A 27,413-nucleotide genomic window follows, 5' to 3' on the forward strand; every position below is an offset into this window, starting at 1 on the left:
AATGGGTGTTCCACTTCTTCAGCATTCCCTGAAAGCCCCAGTGAAGCCACTTAAGTTGTGGCAGTGGCACGCCATAGAATGTCATATACCATTTGTAGAGGTGACAAAACATGCTCCAGAGGCACGTATTAGAAAGCACTTCCTAGAACATCAGTTAAAGTACTCGAGCAGTTTTACGCTGACACTTCCAAGTCACATGCTAGTCTGTCTTATGCAGCAGTCGGTCCATCCTACTCGGAGTCTGATGTACTGCACCTGGAAACAAGTACCTTTACAGCTGATGCCTATGCACTATTGTCGACTGAGAAACATAAGAAAATCAAGACTCGGCAAATGTCATAAAAGCCCTAACGTCACTCCGTAAACAAAAAAATCCTGTATTTTTTTTTTGCTCTATTCCATTCTGTGCATAATGTATATGTCTAATCGGCATGTCATTATATGCTGGGTGCCTGGCCATAGAGGCATCAAAGGTAAAATGCTAGCAGACCAAGATTGCCACATCAATTGCATTGCAAGTTAATAATCCTAGCACTGCTGCCACTGCCACAGATCGGAAGCCTCTCCTACGAAAGCAACCGAGACGCCACTGGCAATGCTTGTGGGACACAGAAACAAATAACAAGCTTCAGTGGATCGCCTTCTAATCTTTCCCTACATTGCCAAGATTGTAATCTCTACATTGCCAAGATTGTAACTGCACGCCAGAGTTAGACGAATGCGCGATATTGTACAGGCACAAGAATGAAGATACGGGTCTTATAATAGAGGCATGGCATATCTATAAAGGTGGAAGTGCGTGCGTGAGTCAGCTTTTGATTACTTTACATAAGGAAGAGATTAAGTGCCTTAACAGTTATCTCTCACGTAGACTGGCACATGTACCCGACTGACACGTGGTGATACCATTCCAGAGCTTGCGCAGATGAGTTGTGTGTCTTCTTTCTTCTTTTCGCCTAAGTGCTCCCTTCAGTTGATAGTTGGCGTTCGTGTTGTCCACTTCTCTTCTCTTGTGTCCTGTCTGCACGCCTTACCTTTTTGCATAATAACAAGCTTTACGTAATTAAGCCACAGTTAGGCTTATGGCCCTCCATAGCAAAAACACGACAAACTTATGTCGGTTGACTCAGAGTAGGACACACGTATGGCACCCACAATTTTCTGCTGACTGGTAGTGAAACTCCAATCTGGTGGATGTGGTGAGAAGCTGACTGTCCTTTATGTCCTCTTGGAGTGTCAAGAAGCAGAAGCTGAAAGAAAGGAACGCTTTTCTCTAGCATACCGCCAACATATATCTCTCCATCCAGTAATGTTTCTGGGTGCAGAACCATTTCTTTACACCAAAGCAGTTCTAGGTTTCTTGAATTATGTTGCATTACACGTTATTAGTAAAAAAAATTTGTAGCACATCCTCTTGCCAGAGAATGATGCTGCAGTATCATTCTGTATAGCACATGCCTCCAGTTAGGCTTAAAGCACTACTGTCAAGACAGTAGCGCTTGTCACAAATTTTTACCAGCGACATAGTCAGTATATATATCATCCTTCCTCAATGTATCTTTTGTGGTCATAGTAAACTTCAGTAGCCATTGCCATAATTTTATTACATATAAATTTTTATGAACATTACAGCAACTGTTTTAAGGCCCCTTTACAGCCACATCACATCTTCTACTTCTCGTAATTCATCATTACATTGCGAACTCCGTAACACTAGCCTGAGGCTCTTTGTTCATGCTTGCACCACAAAACAATTCATTATCATCATCACTTTCATAATTAAGAAATAGTTGGTAACAGTCCTTCGTCCCATCTCATCTTTGCCCAGTAGTGTGCTGCGATTTGTACCATGGAACACCATCTAAACCAGCCCCATACCCTGTCATGTGCTAGCACTTTCATACACAGGCACAAAGTAAAATGCAGTGATGTCGCATTTCTTAAAAGCATTTTATTCAACATACCGAGTCAAAGAAAAAGCAGTGGCATGTTCACTTTATCCAGCAATGACAGGCGAGTATTGCATGCCTTCTCTTTGCAGTCGGGTGGTTTGTCATAGTCAAACTAAAAGAATAATTAAACCACAATTGGCTCTTATGCACAAAAGTTTGGTTCTGCCTCCACCACTTCAAAACTACATGAAATGGTTCAAACAGGCAAAAACAAACAGTACACTTCTTGTATCGAAAACTGCCTGCATACATAAATGCAAAATATTCTGATGGCCCTATTCGAATGCAATATTCCAACATTCATTAAGCAAAAGCTTAACTGTCATCAGTACTAATCAGCACAATTAAAATCAATGCTATGACAACAAAATCAGTACAACTTTTGCAGTGAAAGTAACAAGGCATTGTCTTACTGTGTGTGTATTTATCCAATCCGTTCAACTGCATCAGCCAACAATATGCCAAACACGAAAGAATACACCAAACACGTAAAATTGTACAATGCAAAATTATGTTAAATTTTCGTACACTCTTAAGAGTGTACAATAGCCTCAAAGATTAGGTGACAAGCAAAGGATGAAATAGCTGACCACAGATGCTAGATTACTGGCCAAATACTGCTCAGTGGCAACATAGAACTCGAACAGTAGTTTAAAAACCCTGGTCACCACCTTTATTTCTTTATGCACGCTATCAAATCTATATTTAGGCCCCCCAGAACACGGAGTAATTTTTAGCACATCAACTAAATAGTATTGCTGCAAAACCTCCTCACACTTCATTTGTTAAAAAAATTGTTTACTCAGTGCCCTAACATTATAACAAAGAACTTAATTTGGCATGCAGTAGCTCTGAATATCTGCATTAAACATGCAAGAATATCTTGGACAACGTTTTAATTCGGAGCAGATCATGCAGCAAAATAGTGCTACAGATCTCGAGAGTAAACTGAAGCTATATTTGATGTAGCGTCACACTTCAAATGTGCTTCAAAGCCAGCTTTTAGGCATGCAATGGTACAATTCAATTTTGCTTAGCACTTGAGCTTGGCACATCAACAACACTGTTGCTGCAGTGACACTGTTTGTGTGTGTTATTCATTCCATAAACAATCCAATTTAGCAACAAAGTGCTTACACCACACTTCCCTTCAAAATAATGTCACAGTCGAATGCAAGCTACTGCTAGCATCAACCAATTAGGAGTGCACTTGTGCTTGTACCTCTGTGCCGTCTGTTCATCTGCGTGAGAGCATCGTCTGCTTAGTTTGGAGAGCAGTGTTGAGTGTAAGAGTTTTCCAAACAGCTTCCGCTTCGGCGCTAGGTTACTGTGAGATGGAGCACAGCTGCAGCTACAGATCTTCTATGCCAATTATTGTAAACAGCGATGCATGGGCAAGATGGCAAATACTCAATAGTGACACAGCATTACAAACTTTGTGTGGGAACTCAAAATTTATATTTTCTTTTACAGTTTCCTTTTCTGTGCACTATTACAGAGGCATTTAGCTGTATATAAGTGTTCTGAAACGTTAACATGTGTAACATTCAGCGAGGCATACAGAAGTTCCATTCTAATCATTGAAGCGACTAACAGTGGTTGAACAAGGCAGCTTGCTAGAGCCAACATTTCAACAAGTCCCCTTATTCTGTTGTTGCAAGATTAGCTCCAGAGACAGTCCTTGTTCAACCATTGTTGCTTCAAGCCTCAACCTCCCTGTAAACTTGTCTTATTTGCATTGTAATAATTGTAATTTAAATGTAACATCAGTTTGCCTTAATAATGAAAGGCAATAGCCATCATATGTGTGTAATTAATATGCGTTGCAAAGCACTTTGAACAGAATTTGCAACTAGCAAGCCCAGATGTACACAATGGTAACAAAAACTCTGCATTCCGTAACTTGACATACAATAGACACTTCAATATTTGGCATTGTCATTGTCCACATAACCCTCTTGCAAGAAATGAAATTATTAAGGCTCTTCAGTGGCATGTGAAAGTTGTATCAAGTCTGCCCTCCTCTTGGTTTCATGTGAGCCTTGACAACATTCGCATAAAACTTCATTCTTGTTCCTAGTGAATATATTCTTCACTAAATAACCCCATGTCAAGGCAAGGTATCTTGCTTAGTAGGTCAGAAATTGGATTGGAAAAAAAATAGCAATAAACTCATTCAACAACTTCACAACAAGCTTCATCTTGGTAGCGATCACCGTTTCTCTCAAAGTGCATGTCAGAATGTTAACTAGATTTCTAACATTACCAATAGTGTTAACATAAGAACTGCATGGTATAAAGCACATATGTTTTAGAACAAAACATTTCCAGATATTCGTGTTTTGCTTTTGGTTCTGTTCCAGGTAAGAAATCATGTAACTTATGCTTTACTTTCTTCCGCTGCTTCGTGTTGGAAGTTACTGAAACATTACACGAATAAATAAATAATTTTCCCCGCATAACCTAAACCTGTATATAACCTCAACTCAATTACGACCCTCAGGGGAAAAAAAAAATGCACACATAAATCTCAGATAGAGCAACAATGCTAAAACCTTTAGAAAATTAACCCAGCATCTGTGCAATCATACATTACTGCTTTCACTGCTGCTTTCCATTGGCTTCACTGTGACACGACTGGCGCCTATAAATAAGTTGGTATGGCTGTGCAAATAGCATTTTTTTATATTAAATCGAATATGGATTGAATAGTGCCAGAAGCGAATCGAAGGTAGAATACTTTTAAAACATTGTTTTCAAATAATAAAGTCATTTTCACTATTAAATATAAAGCGATGTTCACGTCCTAGTATACTCACTACATTATCAAGCTTCTGTGATTACACGGCAAAAGCATTGTTTACTAAAAGTATAAATGAGCATTCAGAGCAAATAAGCAGTTTGTTCACATACTTGGGACTCTTCAATGAGTGCAAATGATAGCAGTTTAGCTGGAAAAGTCTGTCTCCCTGAATTACGTACAATGTGCTTTACTAAGTAACTTCTTGTGTTTTATTTGTGCACTATGGCTGCAGGGATGAAATTTGTTGCACTTTTGCTTCAGCTATGTGTTTGTTCGGCCACAACTGATGATTAAAAATATTCAAAAAGTGTTTGAAAAAGATTCGCATTTGCAAATAGCGACTATTCGATTTGAAGACTAAATTAAATTTGACAATATTTGATTTTGTTATTCAAAAGTTATGAATATTTACTCACACACCCCTACAAATTTAACTTCAAGTGCAGCTTCAAGGCAATGTGCTCTTCAATTCCGTAAAGCTGTATCTAGAGGTAAAATTCACACACATGCTGCACTCTTGCTTTGTACTTGGAACTTTTTTAAATGTTTAGTGTAGGTTATAAGTGCTGAAATACAATACTTCTGGTAAGGATGCATGTCAGCACGATTGCAAGCTTGCTACTACCACAAACCATACTGGGCAACAGAGTATGCAAGAACAAGCAAAGTGGCAATCTCTAAGCTCTGAGTGAAATTTATATGTATGGTTACGTCACTTCATAATGTGAATATTGTAGACAAAACTACTGTTTAGCACATAAAAAATTTAACAAATGTGAGGTATGAAGTAAAAAAATGCCGTTATAAATGAAAAAGAAAAGAAACGGCAATGAATTTAAATTGTTAGTTATCGTTCACACAAATCCAGTACTTTTGTGAAATATCAACATGTTTTTGGTTCCTTAATCTAGTCTTCTCAGTATGGGTTATCTAATGTGCAGTTCCACAAACAAGTTGTCTTAAATGTACAGAGCCATAGTATCACCAATACAAATGCACACTATCCTCATTCTACACTGATAAATATTTTCTTTCAAAGGGCCAGTAGAAATAATCAACATGGATCTTTCTCAAACAACTGTATTACAAGTGAAAAAATATGTTACTGACTTTGTGGACACAAGTGAACAAGTTTCTGGACCATGTAAATCCACTCTAAGAACACATAGAGATGTCAGCTGCAAGCAAAGAAGAAAAGGCAAACAACTGCTCACAACTCCTAAACATACTCAGTGTATAAATGTCTACGAATTGCTCCTTGGAGTTGTCAAAGAACACTTCTCACAGCTGCAAGATTTTTTTTTTTTTTTGCCAGTGAAGCCATCCCTCCAAAAGACAAGGGTATTCAGAGTTTTTCAATCACACCAGTTGCAAAAGTTCCCCCATAGGGCCCCCATGTTTTAAAATACAGGCACACTGATTGGCAAAGAGCATTGGAGTCTGTACTAAACATCATGTCATCTTCTGGGGGAAAGAAAAAATAGCTAGCTAACCATGAAACTCTACGCTTGCAGAGCTACATGATGACAGGTTTAAACAACATACAGCCCAGAACACAAAATAAGCAACCTTTTCAAATTAGCATCTGTTTACTGGCTGCACCTGCCATTTCAAGCAATTTCATTTTCAACCGACAATAGCTGACGAGCTGAAATAATGCTTCGTGTTGCCACTCACAGCTTGCACGTCAGTCGACCTCATCTGGTTACACCCAGCTTTTGCCAGTGGCACGTTGAAACCGGTGTGATATAAGAACTCTGAAGGTTACCAGTGGCACAGATTCAGCTCTGTTCGCAGAATATTAAAGCAACTCTCTTTACCTTAGTGGCACTACCGCAATGAGTGCAGCACACACAAGACGTGCAAATGCGACAACTATGTTGAAATACTCTCAAGATCAATGTGCGTAGCAAAAGCAGTCAAATATAAATGCACTGAAAGCTAACTAGCCTCATACGGTTATGAAGTGCAGTGTAATACTTTGCGAGAAGCATGGACAGTTTCATCAGTGAGATTCTCGACACAGTGCTATATACAGTTAGCATTAAATACACCACGTATAAAAGCTATCTACCTTCTGCTCGTCCAAGTATGACTACCCGCTCATATTGCTAACAAGACCCGACATCAACGTATGCAAAGTAATACAAAATATGTTGAAACCATTGGCAGCACCTCGCCACTTACACTATTACACGAGTGATTTTTCTTCCATACAGCAGCAAAATACATATATTTTAAATGTAGTGCAAAAATGAGTAGGGATCAGCATTACCAACTTTTACATTGCAAATATTTGGCGTGCTCTTTATTAACATTTTTTACGGGTCTTCAATTACTCGCAGCCTTGTCAGCTTCTTTCTGTAAGGAGCTTACTCATTTATTCCATTGAGTGCTCACATAAAAGTTTGCATACTAAATGAAGCAACACCTACAATACACCAGTCAGCATAACACATAGTGAACACAGTTGTCCTTTTCCTGTCAGTGGGAAGTTTTAGCAGTCGTGAACTATGCACAGAAGTAGGGTGTGAGACCCTGCCTTAATGAGGTACGTGCAACAGCTACACATGCTGTTCGTAAAAGAATGTTAAACTAAAAAAGAAATGTAGGTACATGTATCCTGTTCACGTACAAAAGAAAAAATTTAGCTACACCTGACTGCGGGGCACGAGGTCTGAGAAAAAATTGAATATCTTCACAATCTCAATGCAGTCTGGTATTTGAATTTCGAGCCTCGACTAGAATATGCTGACAACATTGTCGTATATAGTTTTGCTGGCTACTGCTACAGGCTGCTCGGGAATTGGACGTTTTCAGAGATCCCATGGTTCGTAAACGTTTGTCGCCAGCTGTACATGTAGTTTCAAGTAGCTACAATCTAAAAAGGATGCTAATAAACAGAGGTGCGCAAATAGTGATCTTTGAGACCGAATCGAATACAAATCTAATAGTGTCAGAAGCAAATCGAATCAAATAAGATATTGAATACTTTTTCTTATAGCTTTCAAACGAGGAAAAGCCATTATCACAATTCATATAAAACGATGCTCATTTCACAGTATTCTTAAGGTTGGTAAGCTTCTGTCATTACGTAGTATGTTATCAAGCTTTGTTTTATTAAAAGCACATATGAAGCAATAGGAGCAAAGAAGTGGCTTCTTTGCATGCACTCTTCAGAGAGTGCGAGTGACGGCCGTAGAGCAGGCAAAATATGGCTACCTAAGTGGCATAGCCAGCTCCACTACACAAGTTCTCATGTTTTATGTTTACACTATGCCCGTGGGGGTGAAAATTTATCATACTTTTTCTCCAATTTTGTGTCTCTGACACAAAATTGACACAAGTTGACGTTTTGAAATATTATAAAAATATTCCAATTTACGAATAGTGATTATTCGATTCGAAGACCAAATCAAATGGGACCCTATTCGATTTGTTATTCAAGAGCTTCGAATATTCGCACACCGCTATTAATAGACACTAAATCAATCTGTCACGGTAGATTACCCTTTCAAAACTGTCTCTCTTCATTTGTAAATGTACTACTGCAAAAGATGAACATAGCACCTTTTTAAAATTTCATGCCATAATGACATCGCCACTGACCATGTTGCACGACACCAGATTTTGCTACACTTTTGCAAATTTGGAACCTTTCTTTAGACATAATGTCTAACAGTTGTTAGGTTGAATTTTCGTTGTTGAAATATTAACTAGTCGCAGGAGAACAGTGCTACAATCATGGCGAGCTGAACGAGAAAGTTAAAAGAGATGTTATTGTTGTCCTTGTCTTATATAATCTTTTATTTTTTTGCATGCCCAGCTTCTGCTGCTTCAGCTCATCCCGTTGATGAGGCTTGGCCATGTTGTAAGATTGATGAGACATGTTTGAATATTCAAGTAAAATTGAAAGGCATGAAACAAAAGGGGAGCACTGTGTATGCGTAGCATGCTCCTGTCTCTTTATTGTGCTTCAATTGTTTGAACCTTTTCGATATTTCCAAGTCTAACCTGCCAATAAAACTTTTTTTTCTACCAACCATCATTATAGAATACGGAATGATGAAATCACATAAAACACAATAAAATGATGTTGAATTTAATATCGACAAGCCCCTGGTTAGGATTTAACATAGTTTTAACCTTATAACAATTGCTTTATTCGGTAATAGTTGCCGTTTCTATGCCACATCTGCCCTATTTTTGCGTGATATAGCTTCAACAATGCATATTTGCTGTGCATAAACTTCAACAGCATGTAATTTCTCCTTTTTCAAGTAACTTTCCAAAGGTTCACCTTTCTCAATAAAAACGGAATTTTTTTAAATGATCTTGATGCACATTCTTTTTCTACTTTCTTTTTCTTTCATTCTTTCTTTACTTTTAATAGAAAATGCTGAACCCTAACGAGTACAGAGCAAAATAAGATTATCAGGTGCTGATGCTTGCAAGGCAGACGACCGCTTCACAAGAACCACCAATTCAACTGTGACAGCACCAGTTAAAAAAAAAAAAAAAAATGAAGCACTGCACACTTGGTTAATAATTTTCAGCTATGTAGGGGTGTGTGAACAGTGATGTTCGAGACCGAATTGAATACAAATCGAATAGTGCCAGAAGTGAATCGAATATGGAATAGTCTTTAATAATGAACAGCCGTTATCACACTTAATATAAAGCTATGTTCACATTCCAGTATTCTTAAAAGTTAGGAGGTCCCCTTTCAGCCACATGCTCTGGGACCTCCTCCTGTATACTTGTGTAAGCATGTATGTCTCCTCCTTTGAATAAGTAAACTGAAACTGAAAGTGAAAAAAAAAAAGTTTGCAAGTTTCTGTCATTACATAGTACGTAGTGAAGTGTTGTTTATTAAAAGCACAAATGAAGCATTAGGAGCAAAAAAGCAGTTTCTACGCATGCGTATACGCTACGTATTCAGAGAGTGCAAATGATCTTTGTATTTATATAACCTGCAAAGTATGAATACCTAAGTGAAATCGCCTATTCCACTATGCAAGCTCTCATGTTTTATGCCTGTACTATGCCTGCGGGAGTGAAAATTTACTGTACTTTCGCTCCAATTTTATATTTAATTGGGCACAGTCAACGTCTCGAAATATTAAAAAAAGTATTCAAAAAATAATCGCATTTACAAATAATGACTATTGAATATTGAAGACCGAATTGAATAGGACACTATTCGATTCGTTATTCGAAAGTTTCGAATATTTGCACAGCCCTACAACTGTGCTTTCTCTCTCAAGCAAGATAGTTCAGTGCAGCGACCAGCGTGTGTGGATGTCGCGGTACCTCTATTACGCAGTCCGAGAGGGTGTGTGTGTGATGTAAATAATAACGGCAACAGGAAGCATGCCTGTGTACAAATCCTTTCATCCCATCAGCTGTGTTTAACCAAGCCACGTGCATGGAGAACAGCATTTCCTGAAAATGACCAATAGTTTTACGGCCCCCGATTACTAAATCTGACATGGTATTCGGGGAAAGAAAATTACAATGACACAGCTATGAAATGATAAAAACTAAATACAAATGGACCTGCTGCACATGCCGAATGCTGCTAGTAAAGCAAGTAGACTTGGGTGCTAAACAGTAGAACATCATTGATACAATTTGAAAGATGAAAAAACAAGACAAAGAAGTACGAGAATTAGCACAATATCTAAGACAACATATCACGGATATTTTCAATGTTGTCCATTGTGGGGAAAATTTCACAAACCAGGAACATATTGAAGAGATTCTGCTGTACAAAATGCAAGGGTGGAAAGAACTGCATTGACATCGTCAAATTAAAACTGAACTCCCAAGTGCTCTACCCATGAAGAAATATCTGTTACAAACTATGAAAACAGTAAAGTGACTGCATAAATGAATATGGCATTTACAAAAACCAAAAGGCTAATTGCCATGAATTGGTCAGGGAAGCTAATAGTTGCATTGTAAATTAGAAGTGCTTCTTAGTGCCTTGCTGTTATTTGCTGTACAAATAATGTGCAAGTCAGAAACTAATGTTTCTGATGACAGGAAAACAGCATGTCAATTGCTATAGGCAGACAGCTTCAAAGGGAACCAGACTTACTTCTTCAATGTAAATGGCATGGCTGAAAGACATTTACCCTAGTCTGCGACCTGCTCAACCAGTGAAGATTAACTATAGACCAGACAAACAGTTTTTTTTTTTAAATCACAATGTCATCTCTCGAAGTAACAAGCTGGTTTTCTTTGTAGCTTTCTGTCCGTTTCTGAGAGGATGTCAAATTTTTATTTTGATTAGATAAGCTCCGCCTCAGTAACTTCTTGCAAAATTGTGTTGACTACTGATCCGCTCCAGCATTACACATAAATGCATATGCCTTAGATGTTTCACCAACGAAAAAGCATCAAGATTTCTGTTGAAAGTATCATGAACCACTTAATTATCATGACAAGCCTTTTTTATAGAAATCATCTGCAAAAGCATTTGCAGCATAAATAGCAGGAAGACAAAGTACCATTTAACATTTTTTAAGCCTAAACCAGCAAGACAATTCCTTTTGCTTCGAATTAATTAAAGGTCAAGTTAATCCTTTCGAATAAGACTGAGTAATAAGTGTTTGAATAAGATATGTGCCTTTCAGTACTTTGGTAACAGAAGCCAAATTAAGGAAAGTTGACAAGTGCTGTACACAAATTTGCTACTGATACCTTACCTATGTTTGGGGGCGCAAAAGTGGTCTGATGTACGATTCTCAGTCACTAGAAGTGATAAGACTTTCTTCTACTGGCACAAAGTGCTCACAACATTCGTGGAGCTATAACGGGCCCCCTGGCACATTGAATTAAGGTGAAATCACCGGTTTCACACTGGGGAAAACTTGAACATCAAGTTGAACAACATTTGCAAAGAACAAATGTGACTACGCATTACCAATTTAGGGTCATGGTGCACCTTACAGGTCACCAATAACCTAGGCTGCATTGAGCACAATGATCCTCACATGGCCATGCAAAAAACAAATGAAACCATGCTAAAACACACTTTGACCAACATGCTAAGCAGTTATGATGAAGCTATTTTTTTTTAATGGAAAGTTCAAACAACTAAAGCTAAAGAAAAGCTGTAGTCTTGCTCTGTTAACAGGTGGGTCAGTGTTTTTTGCTCATTCTATTATTTCACGCCTGGTTAGTTCATGAATGTTCACTGTATGTAAATATACTTATCAACATGTGAAAAGGATAGGTCAGAAGTTCAAGCCGAAATCTTTATCCTTTATTAGAAGAAAAGGAGAGATGTTGATAGCTCACAACTGTAGTGACTTATCCAATGTGTTGCCCATTTCAAAGTTGAAACTTGCTTATATTTAAAAGTAGAGACGAACATATTGCAGATTTTTCCTTCTTCTTCTGAATACCACAATTCTAAGTGATTACGTAATTCCCAAACAATTTATTTTCTAACAAGTGGTTGCAGTTATGATTTCTAGAAGTAAGGTGCCCGACATGGTGTCACAGCAGCACAAGTGATGGCATTCATTGCATTGCCTTTAAATATGGTGCTGAATCAAGGCATATTGTAGCCTGCTCTCTAAGACGTGGTGCGCACATTTTCCTGCGCTGTGAAGCATCACGCGTGCACCACTACATCTGCAGTCGATGTGCATCATCATGTTGTTGCCTTTTATGAGGTCAATGGAGGCTTGTTAGTAACTCATAACCATTTTCCTATAAAGAAGACACATGGACGAGGGTGCCACTCGTATGTATATAATCTGTGCTGCACAAATTAATCTGCATATCACGTGAGATGAAGACAAGCAATTATGCTGCCTATGGGTGCACAGGTTTCAAGAGCCTGAAAAGTGGACACAACATTTCAGATTCAGTGCTAAGTAAACTGTGATTGTGTATGCAGTATTTTGGTGAAAACAGAAATGTAAGCATCCTTGCCTGCATCACTAAACACTGCTGCCCTGCCGCCAACACTGTACAGTTGCACATCGCGAAGGTATTTGCAGGCAAAAGCATGCCTGAACCATTCAAAGTTATGACTGCACAGCAGAACAAAAATGCACAGGTGGAATAAACTGGACACAGATTGATTACATTTTCTCCATTAATATGGTTCAACCCTGCAACCATCTTTCATTTTTGTTGTCTCAAGTGGTAAATGTACTCACTATCCCAATTCAGATGCCATACGTCACAGGCTGTCAAGGCCTCGAAGCAACTTCCTGCAGGATAGGAGATGGAGAAAAGAAAAAAAAAAAAGAAACGCCCATCTGCAGACTAACAGTGAGGTATAAGCTTGTTTGTTTTTTTTTTATTCTTGAAGACAAAACAGCACTACAAAGAGGCGGACTAAAAGAAGGAACCTGTACGATGGACCTGTCCGTCATACATGTTCTTCTTTTAATCTGCATTTTTGTAGAGCTGTTCTTTCTTCAAGTATGTTACACTAACTTGCCCACATTAACCTCCTGCTGCTTCAGATTTTTAATTATATTCTTTACCTCTGGAAATTATGCACTGTATCACATCTGTGGCTCACACAGGCAGCACAAAAACTACCATGACAGTAAATCACAAGCATGATAAAAAATTCAGTGCTTATCTAATCCTCTAATACGATAAAATAGATGAAGTTACAAGCAGTGCACTAGTATGGCATTTATGATACTGCTAAGCCATCTGCACTCTTTAGGTCACCGTAAACGGTTGACCTTGTTTGATGTGTCATTATACCTGTTTTTACACCTGTTATGTATGCAGTACTGAACATTAGGCAAGTGATCAAGATCTAGGTGAAACAAGAAATGCAAGTTTAAGGATGATTAAGCAATTTTCTGCACTGTGAAAGCGTTACTACCACGGAGTATGCATGACCAAGTGTCACTATCACAAAGACTGCAGTACCTACAATCCACTTGCAGCAAAGAACATGTTAACAAATGGCCGGTGCTTTCAAAGAAGCAGTTAGCAAACTGTGGAATGGGAATCAAGTCTGTACATTTGGACAAAGACTATCATCATCACTGGTGTAATGGAGCCACAGTCAAGTGGTGGCAGGTGGTATGTTGCCAGTCAACTTTACGACTACATATTCAACAAAATGGTTGCCGTTGCCATCGATAATTTGTGCCTCGAGTTGTGTCAAGATGGGAAACAAATAAAGTTAAAAATGATGTGAAACGTAAAGCTCAAATCGCATCTGTTAAGAATGTGCAAACAGTGCGCAACAAACTACAGTAGCAACATTTACGGAACTTCTAGACTTGAAAGACCCTCTTGGTGAGAACATGCTGCCATGTGGTCACCGTTTCTCTCACCACATTCTAGAAAGCTATCTTGAGCCACACGGGCAATCGTAGATGTTGCCACAACACAAAACTGTCGACACATTTCGAACGTAGATGATTGGGGCTGCATGTCCAACATTAACAATTTCTGCGCTACCTCGATCAGCAGCAGCAAAAGGCAATTCCTAAAAGCACCCATTTCTCCCACACCCATGTCTTTCTCACTTGACTAGAGCACAACGCAGCAGCGACAGTAGCGGGGCCTGCCGCCTCCAACTGAGGGCGGAGGTGTGACAGGTGCAAAGTAGGCGTGCACCTTCAGGTCCAGCAGGTGACTGCGAAGCTTGCGGATGCCAGCGCGCGTAATCAGTTGGCAATCGTACAGCTCGATACGCTGCAGATTCTGGCACGCCACCAAGTGCTCCAACGAAGCATCTGTTATCAATGGACAGTTGTCCAACTCCAGCACAAGTAGGTGTTCGGCCGCACCAGCCCCTGCGCCAAGATGTCGGATCCCTTCATCCGTTACAAGCTCGCAGTGCGAAAGGCTCAACTGCTGCAACTTTGGGCAGCCATTGGCCAAATGCATCAACGTGTTGTCCGTGATGAGCACACACTCTTCAAGGTCCATTTTCTCAAGTGAGTGGCACGAGCGAGACAGCGCCTGGAAGCCGCTGTCTGTCAGCTGTGTACAGCCGGCTACCTCAAGTGTGCAGAGTGCATGGCAGCCCTGGCTGAGAGACACGAGAGCGGTGTCGGTCAGATGCGCACAATTGGAGACACACAGGAAGTGCAGCTTGGGGCAGTGCTGGCTGACAGCCTGCACAGCAGCATCAGTGATGTTGGTGCACTCGTGAAGGTTGAGGGTCTGCAGGCCTCCGCAATACTGGGCCAGCTTAGAGATTGCCTCGTCATTGACCAGCGGGCAGCCCTTGCTGACAAAGCCGCGCAGCCTTGGACAACCAGCAGCCAGAGCTTCCACGCCATACTTGGACACCTACGCATGGGCATGTGTTGACACTGAAGTGAAAGAGGCGAGTCCACTGACTTATCCAGAGCACCATTCTCCATGATATGTATGCATTTCGCAGACACAGTGCAAGATTGTGCATTTTGATGGTATGTTTTTAAATTTATATGGACAGTGAAAGTAGTAAATACAGAAAATATGGAAGCTCAATGCATAGCTTTCACACCGAGCAGGTCACATTTCTAGCCCAATTTTACAGATTGTTCAATAAACGCACGTTAGGTGTAAAAATTATTGTACATCACTTCTATGGCCTGACTTGAGCACACTTGCCCAATCTATCTAATCGTGAGCTTACTTTTTACGCAGAAATGAAGTAAACAGACATATGGAAATGTCCTGATCTCATTTATTACAAAGAAGTTATATGAGAAAATTAGCTTGGTAACGCAGACAGCAAGCGATTGCTTTTCTATCTACGCTCTGAGGCTGACACCTGGATTGAATGCTCAGCGCATGGCAAGTTTTGCCCTTGGATAATCTGCGCCCGCTACTACAGCGTATCGAACCCTCGGCCTTGCGCTCAGTAGTAGAACGCCACAACCAGTAAACAGCCGCGGCGTTTTGCAAAAAGCGTGGTGACGCACCTGGTCGCACCAGGAAATGTTGATCTGCTCAAGCGCAGGACAGCCTTGGCCGATCGCCTTGAGTGACAGGTCCGTCACCTGGCAGCACGATCCCAGGTCGAGGAAGGTAAGCTTACTGCAGTGCTTCCCAAGGCTCTGGCAGGTGTTGTCCGTCAGCTTTTTGCAGCCGTTCAGATTCAGGTCTTCGATGTTGTTGCAATTCTGGGCGAACGTCTTTAGTGACGCGTCTTCGACGCTCTGACAGCCGCGAAGGCTGAGCTTCTTGAGGAAGCCGCCGCATCGGCGCGAGATGTTCTCCACCACGGGACCCTCGATGTCCGTCTGAAAGTTGAAGAGGTCAATCTTCTGCCAGTTGCTTCCATCCAGCGCAAGCTCGTGCCACAACTTAGACACCTGAGCACAGGCGCACAGCGAGACGACGTCCAGGTAGGAGAAGATGCGAAGCAGCAGCTCCTTCGGAAGCTTCTTGTTGATGAGGGCATCGTCGTCCGCCGCCGTGACTGCTCTGACCAGCACTTCCACTTTAGCCTTGGGCGCCAGGGTCATCACTTGCTGAGGGACGAAGCGTATCCCAACTGGTGACGACTACGCGTTTTGGTCGCTCGCCATCACACGCGCGTCGCTTGCTTTTGTCTATTTCGCGGAACAACGCAGCGTCTCCCTCCGCTGTCGACGAAGGGATTCGGAAGGAGGCCTCAATTACAGCGCTGAGGCAGGTTATCGCTGAACACAGGCGATTTACCCTTGGACACTGCAACTCTAAAATGCTTAAACCACATTAAATAACTCTCGCGCGCCGCTCAGTAAACACAGTAACACGGGGATCAAGTTGTAAACATGCCATGAAACTCATCGCGGGAACGCGAGGAAGATGGGGTGAGTGTGTGGAGGGAAACGTGATAGAAACAGCAACTCTTCCTAAGGTCCTGATTCTAAATAATAGCTAGCGCCCCTATCATTTTATCCAAATATGTTAAAATATTTATTGTTGTATTGTGCAGTACTGTGTTACTTACTATACTATTTGGTTTTATAGCTTGTGATAAAATGCAAATACAACAACTTGGCGCGCAGGTTGCGCAAAATAAAATGTTAAACCTAATGATTAAAGTGCATTAACGCATATTACTAAATTGCTCTTGCATTATTTATTGAAGTTTAAGCTAGACAGGGTATTACACCTTAGTGTCTTTTAGCTTACTTTGAAGTTTATCTAAAGCTTTCATAAATACTGATCAGTTGCGCCACCTGTCTAAAAAGCACCATCGAAGGACTTTGTTGTGATGTGACGTAACTCATGGACCGCAATCGATTTTCTGCTAGGGCCCTATTTACGTCATGATAATCAGCAAAATTATAAGTACTGTGAGTAGAGAACTCAGTTTGCCTTCTCACATCTGAGCTTCTTGACGTTTAAGGTAAGTTCGATTGTTGTCTAGATTCGATGTAAAGCGTTTTGTTGACGTCTATCGCCTTCATGAATGACTTGGTCTGTTGGGCATAGCTGTGTCCCGACGCTTGTAGCGTTCCGATTGGAACCTGACGTAGCTAAAGTTTGCTGGCGATCTAACAAGAGCATTCTTGCACATTTGAAGAAACGATATAAGGTTTCTATTCAGCTGTGGCATGAACTATTCATGTCGGGGCGAAGCATAGCCGTCGCGGTGAAAGTGGGTCATTGTGGAAGCGTTCTTCCTCAGCAGTGACTCGGGGTTGTTTACATGGGCGCTTCACACTGACTGGAGTCGAGATAGCGCGCCACCGTCTCACAAAAGCATTCCAGTCGTTGACAGGGCGTACTAGTACACGCTGCAGTGTATGCACTGTCGTTGTCAACGCGCGTGCTTGTCGCTAAAAGCCGAGCCTTCCACGATCGAGGTTCTCGACGCGTCTGGGAAAGGGAGGCGGGGGTTGTCACGAACGTCAGTGCAAACAGGCGGCCCTTCCTTGCTGTGCTTTCTTCGCTTGGTTACGCTTGGCCAGTCTAGCCAAGCAGGGCAACACAGGAATTGGCAATTGAGATGGCGGGAATACGGACGGCTTCCTATATTTTTTCCCCAGTGTAGCCGATACCGAGGAAGAGAACACTCGGTCGGAGCGGAGCTAGAAATGAAAAAACAGCAACAAAAGCGCTGCGTCTGCGCGCGAGGTGAAGGAGCGGGCGCTCGCGAAGTGACCTTCAGCGAGTCGCGCGCGCTGGAGAAACTGCATTTACATTCTTCGGGACAGGCGACGCCGGCCACCTACGGTTTTCTTTTTCTCGGCGCGCGACTACTCCGGACTACTCGATCGCCGAATTCGGCGGCTTTGCCATAGAGCAGGCCGATGCGATTGTGTGCGGTTGCTGGCCTTGCATCCGTTCGTCCCTGTCGCGGAAACCCGAGGAGGGAAACGCTTGCTTCCTTTTTCCGTCGCTCGCGCGACCGGCAGCAGCTCGCCCCTGCTGGTCTGTATGTACGCCGCCGTCGCAGCCTTGTAACCTCAAGGAGGGGCGGTGTGCCGCCCCACCGTCGTAGTCGCGTTGTCGTATCCGTCCCGTGCCTTGGCGCGTGCGCGCGCGCGCTCTGTACGTGTACACCGCCCGACCTACCAGCTCGGCTGCGTTGCGACTGCGGCGCGCCGGTGCCCGATTCTTCGTTGTGGAGCAGTTAGCCAGGTGTGGATCTGAGCGTGTAGTGATAAATGCATTTCGTCTATTCTGTCGGGTGGGGCACAGCTTAAGATTCACGACGCTGCTTCCTTTATATGGTCCTGGAATCGCCAAGGACTACCAGCTACTGAATGTGGAATGTTATGCCTGGCATGCGCATAGGTCATTTATGCACTTGCTAACGTGGGCCGAGGGGGGGGGGGGGGGGGGGGGGAATAAAAGGAAAACAATGCGCATGCTCCGATATGTGAACGCATGCTCGCCGCACTTTTCTTGATCTAAAGAAAAATGATTTGTTTTACCCCATTGCGTTCTCGCTCTCTCCACACTTCCCTCTTCCAGTTCGCATGCGATTGTCGCAACATATCTATGACAGTTGTGTTCGATTGCTACTGTTGACATTCTGCCAACAAGGAAACTTTGTGCTTGCAAGTTATGTGTGTGCTTTGAAAGTGCTTGAGTATAGAGTAACTCTTTCATTGTACTCCGCCTGTCTCAAGGCCTTTCAACATCACTTGTGAAAGATGTATAGTGAACAAGTAAGCAAGAGGAGTTCGAAAGAGCACTCGCCATGAGCTCGTGCAACTGTTGCAAGGGTATGGTAGAAGGGAACAAGTATGTTCGAGCACTGCCTGATTAATTTTGTTTGGCCAGGTAAGCAGCTAGGCATTAGAAAGCCAGGCTATGAAGCTTCTCTCATAAGTCCATTGTAAAGCTGGTCGCTGGTCATTTTTAAACATGAAATGCTTGTAAACAAGCTGTATGTTTGTAAAGAAAGTAGTTTGACTAATTGTGTGACCAAGTAACATGTTGCTGGAGGCAAAGCTGCATAGTTAGTATCCAGCAGTCGGGTGCAGGGTCATGCAGACGCATGTGTCATGTCACTTGGGCCACACCGCAAACAATCAAGCAAGCATATATCCTTTTTCATCCACCTATGCTTATCCAGAGTCAACGTCATGGCTTGCTATGACACAAGGTATGTACCCTCTGGAGAAACAGTTTTGAGACTACGGCATGAGCCAAAAAATTATTTTTCCAGCACAGGCATGTGGGGAATTTTCTCAATGCATTGCATTGCATCTGAGGTCACCAAAGTCTAATTCTGGGGTTTTACGTGCCATAACCACGATTTGATTATGAGGGACCGCATAGTGGGGGACTCTCAATGAATTTTAACCACTAGCCCCAATGCACAGGACACGGTCGTTTTTGTATTTCACCCCCATCGAAATGTGGCCACTGTGGCTGGGATTTGATCCCGTGACCTCGTGCTTAGCAGCGCAACAGCATAGCTGCAAAGACACTGCGGCGGGTGGTCACCAAACGTTTGCTCACAACTTTAGTACATATCACATAGCAGGTGTGCAGGTAACAAAAAGAAATAAAAAAATATATATAAAATAAAAAGCAGATAAACACATCAGCTCGTCATCTCCTCTAAGCTGATGGCTGCTTTGAGAAATAATATCGGACAGCAAATTTTAAAAAACTTGTCAAGTACTAATTTGTCTCTAGACAAATGAAACTAAACAGAACTCGCTCATACTTGCTCACAAAATATACTGTGTGCTTGGGACTCACTTGCACTCAGCCGCGCTTACTCGGACTCGCAGGTCAGTTCGAGTCTGACACCATTGCCACATAGGTCTCTTTCTTTTACTACTTTCAGAGGGAGCGCAGCTGACAAGGTATCAGTAATTAACCTCCTCCAAATACCAGCTGGATATCTTCTTTCACTGTTTAACACTTTCTGAAATTATTGACATCCACGTAGGTTTGTCACAAGACACACCTGTGGTTCAACATGAACATGGAACTTCACTTGTAATTCTGTAAACTGCTTCTTGCCCCTCTTTTATTATTATATAATTATTTTTTTCATTCATCTCTTCAAGAAACACATGAGTGGTAACATTGCCGTTGTCTCTGAAGGTCAGATGTTGGTAGAATTGAAACAATGTAAGGCATGGGGCTTTGCTGCATGGCCATGGCTATCTGAAAAGTGCTCCTTGCATTTTGGTTATCAAGAAATCCGCATATTGAAAGAGAACGATAAAGCTTTATTTTTGCTCGGAGAATTGATGGCCTTGGTCCAGGTCATCTCTGGTGAGTAGCTTTCTTAATTGGGAATTTTTCGTTAAGCATTTTGATGGTCCTTAATCAGTGGATTATTTTTTCTGCACTATCGGTATTTGCATATATATCTTTTTTTGTTTTTATAAAGCAACAGAAAACAGGGGGGGAAAAGAAATTGTTGCCAATTCACTTGGTGCTTGCAATCTGTTTACTGTTGTGAGCTTATCACGCGAATGTTGGGTAAAAAAAATTAAGCGTGGCTTGCCACTAACAGCAGAAGTCAAAGCCCTTCCAATGTATTCTATCTTATCGTACCACAACATGTGCGGTGTGTCGCGTCACTCTTTTATGTGTTGCCATTCTCGCGACAAACAGCGAAAAGCGTCAGATAAGGCATTTCTGAAGTACCTTGGAAAGCAGCACTGCAGCTTTGGGACGTTTACCTCAAGAGGGAGTTTTTTGCTCTCTGTCATAGCTACACTGGTCTGGATCAGGTTTGTGTAGAACAACATTCTTTCATTGGAGCAACGCTCTCTTAGTTTGTCCTTGATGCACCATCTGATTTGAGCTAATAGCAGCGTTAAAAAAGTTGCAACTTATTCTGAATGTTACGTGTCGAGCAACATTACATTTGTGCTCTGTTGGACTGCCTTGGTGAATGTTTTAACCTGTTGTGCTATTCCCAACGTTGAACTGTTGATCTTGGTGAATACAAGCAATTGAGTAAACAATCATTTTTAGCTTCTATTGTGCATAATTCTCTTAGCTTGTTTGCACATAGGCAACCTGACACGAGAGATTTATTTAGCACTCGTTGAGTCGAAAGCCTTGCCGCTAACCACTATACTATTTTTTTCACTGCAACTTTGATGTAACTTTGATGTAACTTTGATGTTTAATTGAAGTGGGTGGTTTGTGGCTGTATCAGGTGACATGTATTACCAATCCGCATACTATATTACCGGAAAGGCTTCCTCGCACATTGTAGGACACAAATGTGAAATGACATTGGAATTTTGCTGTAAGTTTAGGGGCGCATATATTAAAACTAGTATTAGTCTTGGGAATCCTCCTATGTTAAAACGCCCCCAGCCACAAAGAGGCTTCAGTTCCACACTTGCAGCAAGAGTCCTAAGATAATTTGTTAAGGAGCTAATTGGCAAAACTGTTCATTAGTAAGCCGATCAATGATTATCACAATTTCTGATGTCTGCAGGTGTGCATAATTGGTTTAATTACCTGTTTACATCTACTGCACTGCTTTTAATAATTGCTTAATGTTGCCGCTGAAATGCCCACTTATTTTGGTGCATCGTTTGTAGCAGTTGACAGTGCACTTGTGGATGTCAAAAAACATTTTTCGCTACACTTCAGCCTCTTCAGCCATCAGTTGATTCTGTTCATTGAAAATATAGTTTCACCACAGTTCTTACGTATTCTTCAGTGAGTTTTGTCAAGTATGCTGAATTTGGACTCCATGCAAGAATTTTGTGCAGGACATCAGATATGAGAACGCCAATTATTTCATGTCTATAATATTTGGAAAGCACCAGTCCAGCTACTTGAATAATATTCGTGTTGTAAAACATCATGAAAAACAATATAAGTGAACCCGCTACATGACAGTGTACTGACAGTGAAAGTGTGGGAAGTGGAGATAAGTGGGGAAGTGGAGATGAAATCGGGGAATGTGGAGATACCCTGTAATTCCACTCCTTTTAACTCCTCACAATGGTGGGTGAGTTGGACCATTCCCACTTCTGGAGTTTCTGAGCTGACCCATTCCTCAAATTTCAATGAATCAGTGCTTTCTTTATAATTGTAGACTGCTTTCACTTGTCTGCCTATACAAACTGAAGTGTTTATGAAGTCTTGAGACTATTACATCAAATTTTCTCACACAAGAAACATGCTTTGTTTCCTGTTATCTCTGCAATTGCCTGTAATCTCTCTAATGTCTACTAATATTTCTTTTTAGGTCATTTGTGCTCTTGCTAAGCCAAATAATTCTTGACAACTAAAAGTTGCTCTCTTTAAACACACTTTAGACTTGTAATGCAGAACGGTTTCTGGGTCTTCAGAGGAGTAAAATAGGCACGCAGAATTCTGTGTTCTTTATAATTACCATGGCAGTAGCAATCACCTGTAAGTGGATACTGGAAGAACTGGTAGGAGAAATACAATATATTAGGCAAATCTAATTTTATCTAAATGCCAAATTTGCCGATTTTGTAGGTTTGTAGTCTTGCTTATCATCGATGCTCCATGACTAGGTGTCTGTTCCATTCCAACTCCATTCCAAAATTTCTGGCTTTCATTCTATTCCCATTCCATCTGTGACACTGGTGGCATCATTACATTCCAGGTGTTTAAAAATGTGCAATAATTCTGGAATCATTCCAACTCTGGAGTTGCCACTTTGCAACTCTGCTTGCCACTAGATGTCATACAAATGGAAGCATGCTATATGTGTGATGATGTAATACAGAGTAGGCAGCCATTTTTACATTATACATGCTCACAATTTTAATACAGTATCCTAATCACATTGTAAACTCAGGTTCCAAGTGCAATTATGAATTAGTTGTTGGCACGTGTGTGTTAGTGCTTATGGTGAAAATCATAAGTAGCGAAACCACACACAGTACCTGTTGAAAGTAGTTCTCTCGTTTCACAATGGAGTGTTCCAGACACCCACCATATTGCTGTACAAAAACACAACTGGCCATATGGTAAATCCAAGCGTGCAGCAAAACATTGCACCCATTGCTGTTGGGCATTTCTCATATAGGTAAGCTTTCCGTACCACTCCATGATCATTAAAAGCATGGCCACAGTGGGACAGTGGCAAGATGAAAGAATGACCACACTCTTGTACAGGAATCAGACGGGCAAATTAGAAATATTTAGAGTGAGTGCGCTTTGTCCCAGCGAATGTCGCTTTGGTGGCACACTACCCATCGTGATGGTGTTGGGCTGCTGAGCACGAGGTAGCGGCGTCGAATCCCGGCCATGGCGGCCGCATTTAGATGGGGGTGTAATGTGAAAACACCCGTGTACATACATTTAGGTTCACATTAAAGAACCTCTGGTGGTCCAATCTTCCGGAATCCCCCACTACGCTGTGCCTCATAAGCAGATTGTGGTTTTGGCACGTAAAACCCCAAAATTGAGAAAACTGATACAGCCGTGTTTCCTGCTGGTGCTTCCGTCTGCGCAGGGTTCTTGGCATGGAGGCAGGGGAAGGGTCCCCGCCCATCGATGATGGAGGTGGCACCCCGTCAAGTTTCCTGAACCTGACCGGGAGTGAGGCGTACCCCAAACGGGCATTGGTGTCCGACGATCCATCTCTCGTTGTGCCATTCCCGTGCCTGCCTGGTGAAGCGGTAGAGTTCCTGGGCCGCTCTACACAAGGCGTTGTGGCTCTCTCATCTTACCGCTTCTTCCTGGCGGGTCCCGAGCAACAGCTGAACCTTCCGCTGGGATTACTAGAGGCAGTCGAGTGTCGCGACATCTTTTACCTGCACCTAATCTGCAAGGACGCCCGCTCTTTCAGGTGATTTATCTCTGCACTTGCTTTATCGCAATCTTCTCAAGCCTAGTCCTGAAAAATGTTGGGAAAGCACACAAGGCACTGGGCTGACTGTACTCGTAATATATTAAGCTTCAGAAGTTCAACATTTATAGATGTTAGTTCAACACCTCTATGATGAATTCTACAACGAAATTACCTGTATAGTGAAGGATTCCGTATGTACTTGCTGAATTCCTATTTTTCATACCACCCGCTGTAGTTGCTCAGTGGCTATGGTGTTGGGCTGCTGAGCACGAGGTCGTGGGATCGAATCCCGGCCACGGCGGCCACATTTCGATGGTGGCGAAATGCGAAGACACCCGTGTACTTAGATTTAGGTGCACGTTAAAGAACCCCAGGTGGTCGAAATTTCCGGAGTCCTCCACTACGGTGTGCCTCATAATCAGAAAGTGGTTTTGGCACGTAAAACCCCATAATTATTATTATTATTATTTTTCATACGCATTATCAACGACTCTACAGAGAAGATAAATTTGTTGCTTTACAGTGAATGCACATAGCGGCACCGTCATCACTAAACTGCAGTGCACATAGGGGGTGCCAGTCAACACTGTAGCAAAGACCGTGGGGGAGGGTGGGGCGTCTGCAGTAGTTACAGTAGCCCACACCTCCGACACAAAAGAGCTCCAGGAACTGCTCAGGTTCTACACTGCTTGTCGCACCACAGCAGAGGGTATGACTACTGGGAAGTACGTTTCATGAGAAGCCAACAAACAAAGACACCAAGGAAAACATAGGGGAAATTACTTGTACTTACTAATTGACTTAATGAAATGATAAATTAATTGCGATGAAAGTGGATAAAAGAAGAACTTGCCACAAGTGGGGAATGATCCCACGTCTTCGCATTACATGTGCGATGCTCTAACCAATTGAACTACGGCGGCCTGGCTTCCCCATCCACTTTCTTGGGTATTTATGTGTTACTACTAGAACTAACCTGGGAGTGTTAGCCAGAGCCACCACCCGCAACCCTTGGCGGCGGATGTGGAACGTCCGTGAGGACGTGGGAGTGTTCCCCACCTGCGGCAAGTTGCTTTTTCATCCACTTTCATTGCAATTAATTTATCATTTCTTTATTTCAATTAGTAAATACAAGTAATTTCCCCTATGTTTTCTTTGGTGTCCTTGTTTGTTGGCTTCTCATGATATGATTAATAAAAAATAGGGCCCCTCTGTTAACCCCCTTCCTTCTTGTTCTTGCATAACAAGGGTCTCGAATCCGGTAACATTGATGCCTTCATGTAGCATGTGCGGGTTTATTGACCAGTTGCCTTCACCCAGAAAGGTCACGCACTCGTGATGCCTGCGGCAGAAAGGATGTTCCACATCTGCCGCCAAGGTTTGTTAGTGGTGGCTCCGGCTAACACTCCCAAGTGAGTTATAGTAGTAACACATAAATACCTGAGAAAGTGGATGGGGAAACCGCACCGCGGTAACTCAATTGGTTCGAGCATCGCACGTGTAATGCGAAGACGTGGGATCGTTCCCCACCTGCGGCAAGTTGTTTTTTCATCCACTTTCATTGCAATTAATTTATGATTTCTTTAATTCAATTAGTAGATACAAGTAATTTCCCCTATGTTTTCCTTGGTGTCTTTGTTTGTTGGCTTCTGATGATATGATTAATAAAAAAATCGGGCCCCGCGGTTAGCCCCCTTTCTTCTCTTTCTGAGAAATACATTGTGGTTCGCAATGTGATGATCTTCTCAGGAGTGATGACCAACAATATCATCAAAGCCACACTACCTGGTGCGTGAACTTCAACATGGCGACGCCACCCATCCTTTATTCTTGCTCGTTCTCTACGACTTGTTGTAAGGGGGCTTTTCTGGTTTTCATAGCAGCATAGTTTGCTAATACAGCTCAACTGATCCTTCTCGTTAGTTTTCCTATAATCACGCTTAAAGGGCCCCTCACCAGGCCCCATAGCAAATTTTAGTTAGACGCTGGAAGTTGTTACATGTCATCCAGGGATCGTGCTTCCACAAAACTTTTTCAAATCTGCTCATTAATAGCCGAGATAGAAATATTTCAGTACCACAAACCCATGATTCCGGCAGGCGGGCTCCACTGCCAAGCAAGGCGCTCTCTCTTCACTCACTCCGTCTAGCCTTTGCAAGCGAAATTCCTTCCCTGCGTTCTCCCATACCGGACCTTGAGGATCGCTTGATGCATACATCACAGGCCTTCATTCTTTTTTTTCTCCTCACTTTTCTATTTTCGGCGCTATGCACTTCCGCTGACGGCGTCATACGCGAGCTGTTGTCTTGTTCGCGCAGCACACAATTTTGCGCACTGTGCACAAGGACACATGACTAGCGGAATTCAGTGCTAGACGAATACTGAGGCAGAACAAGTGGATCGCAGAGCATGATCACGCACTGGAACACGGTAGAAAATGGCATAGTTTCGGTACTTGCACATGTGACTGCATGACCGTGGGAACAAGCAGACGAAGCGGAAGTACATCTCTCTTGCTTTGGTGCGAAGTAAAACAAAAAACATGCAGGCATTCTGTTTGTGTGTTTTATAATTTCTCTTCACTTCAATTCGTCAATTCAAGCAACAAATCACACAAATAACAGATGTTTCCTTGAATAATTATCAAAGTCGCGTGTCACTACAAGCAACGTCACACTGTAGACACGAGCACGTAGGCGCAGGGACATGAGGACTTCACCGTCCGGCTTGGAGCAGGGTCGCCGCGAGGCAAAGGGAAAATTGCGTTCGTGTATAAATTTCAGACTCTTCTGCAGTGCGTAGCGATGTAATTATTTGCAAACACTATCATTAGTGTGCATTGTATGCTTTGCGCTTCTCAGCTCAATGTAGCCAGACCTGGTGAGGGGCCCTTTAAACAATTGAGGATCAGCTTTGATAAACGCTGTAAGTGTCCATTCGGCATGTGTATGGTAATTTTGGCCCTTGTCGAAGAGCAATATATTAACGTCAGAATGTAAGCAAGTAATTGAGTGCCTCTTGTACCTTTCCGGTTGCTGCCAATGCAGGTGTTCATTCGCCACAAATGAAGACTGTCAGAAGTGGCACAAGCGCCTCACCAATGCAATCCAGTTGCCGAAGCGGCTCGATGACCTGTTTGCCTTCCGTTTCTACCTCTACTGCCGTGAAGAACGTTACGACGACCTCTTTTCCTTTCTAAAGAGTGGTCAGTTGATCTGTCCTTGCTGCAGATTTTTGGATAGTGTTTCAGTTTTTAAGCTTTTTAATAATGTGTAAAGTGTGCATGATATGAAAATCCATCCATATGTGAAGGCATTGTTTTACTAAAGCAACAGTATCAATTAGGAGGTTTTTCATTTGCGTTACATTTAATGTAGTTTTTACTATTTGCACTGAATTTGAATGGGCCAACTAGTTAGCGAACTAAATATAATATGTGGATCATCAGTAAAAT

General features: G+C 42.1%; 2 protein-coding genes across 7 annotated transcripts in view; one reads left to right on the plus strand and one right to left on the minus strand.

The window, feature by feature from the left end:
• Nucleotides 1-1,933: 1,933 nt before the first annotated feature.
• On the minus strand, nt 1,934-16,541 carry LOC126546896 (uncharacterized). 2 transcript variants are annotated; one of them, XR_008609010.1, is made up of 3 exons: nt 15,672-16,541; nt 12,936-15,051; nt 1,934-5,933 (listed from the first exon to the last, which is right to left on the minus strand). XR_008609010.1 is itself a non-coding variant. In XM_050194619.3 (2 exons), the coding sequence occupies exons 1-2, from the start codon at nt 16,215-16,217 to the stop codon at nt 14,284-14,286; spliced, it is 1,314 nt and encodes a 437-aa protein (XP_050050576.1). In that variant the 5' UTR covers nt 16,218-16,541; the 3' UTR covers nt 9,367-14,283. The 2 variants fall into 2 exon arrangements, 1 of the variants encoding a protein (XP_050050576.1); XM_050194619.3 differs by lacking the exon at nt 1,934-5,933 and having other exon boundaries at nt 9,367-15,051.
• A 425-nt stretch (nt 16,542-16,966) lies between these two features.
• Nucleotides 16,967-27,413, plus strand: part of LOC126546969 (phosphatidylinositol-3,5-bisphosphate 3-phosphatase MTMR3) — a 47,366-nt gene continuing 36,919 nt past the window's right edge. For all 5 annotated transcript variants that reach the window (XR_008609002.1, XM_050194705.2, XM_055062809.1 and 2 more), the window contains exons 1-3: nt 16,967-17,089; nt 23,621-23,956; nt 27,007-27,164. Coding sequence is in view for 4 of the 5 variants with exons in the window: in XM_050194705.2 (XP_050050662.1) it covers nt 23,631-23,956; nt 27,007-27,164 (484 nt within the window). In the remaining variant the exon portion in view is untranslated. The remainder of the gene's footprint in view (nt 17,090-23,620; nt 23,957-27,006; nt 27,165-27,413) is intronic.

This window comes from Dermacentor andersoni, chromosome 3 (assembly GCF_023375885.2).
Source record: "Dermacentor andersoni chromosome 3, qqDerAnde1_hic_scaffold, whole genome shotgun sequence".
Taxonomy (NCBI): Eukaryota; Metazoa; Arthropoda; class Arachnida; order Ixodida; family Ixodidae; genus Dermacentor; species Dermacentor andersoni.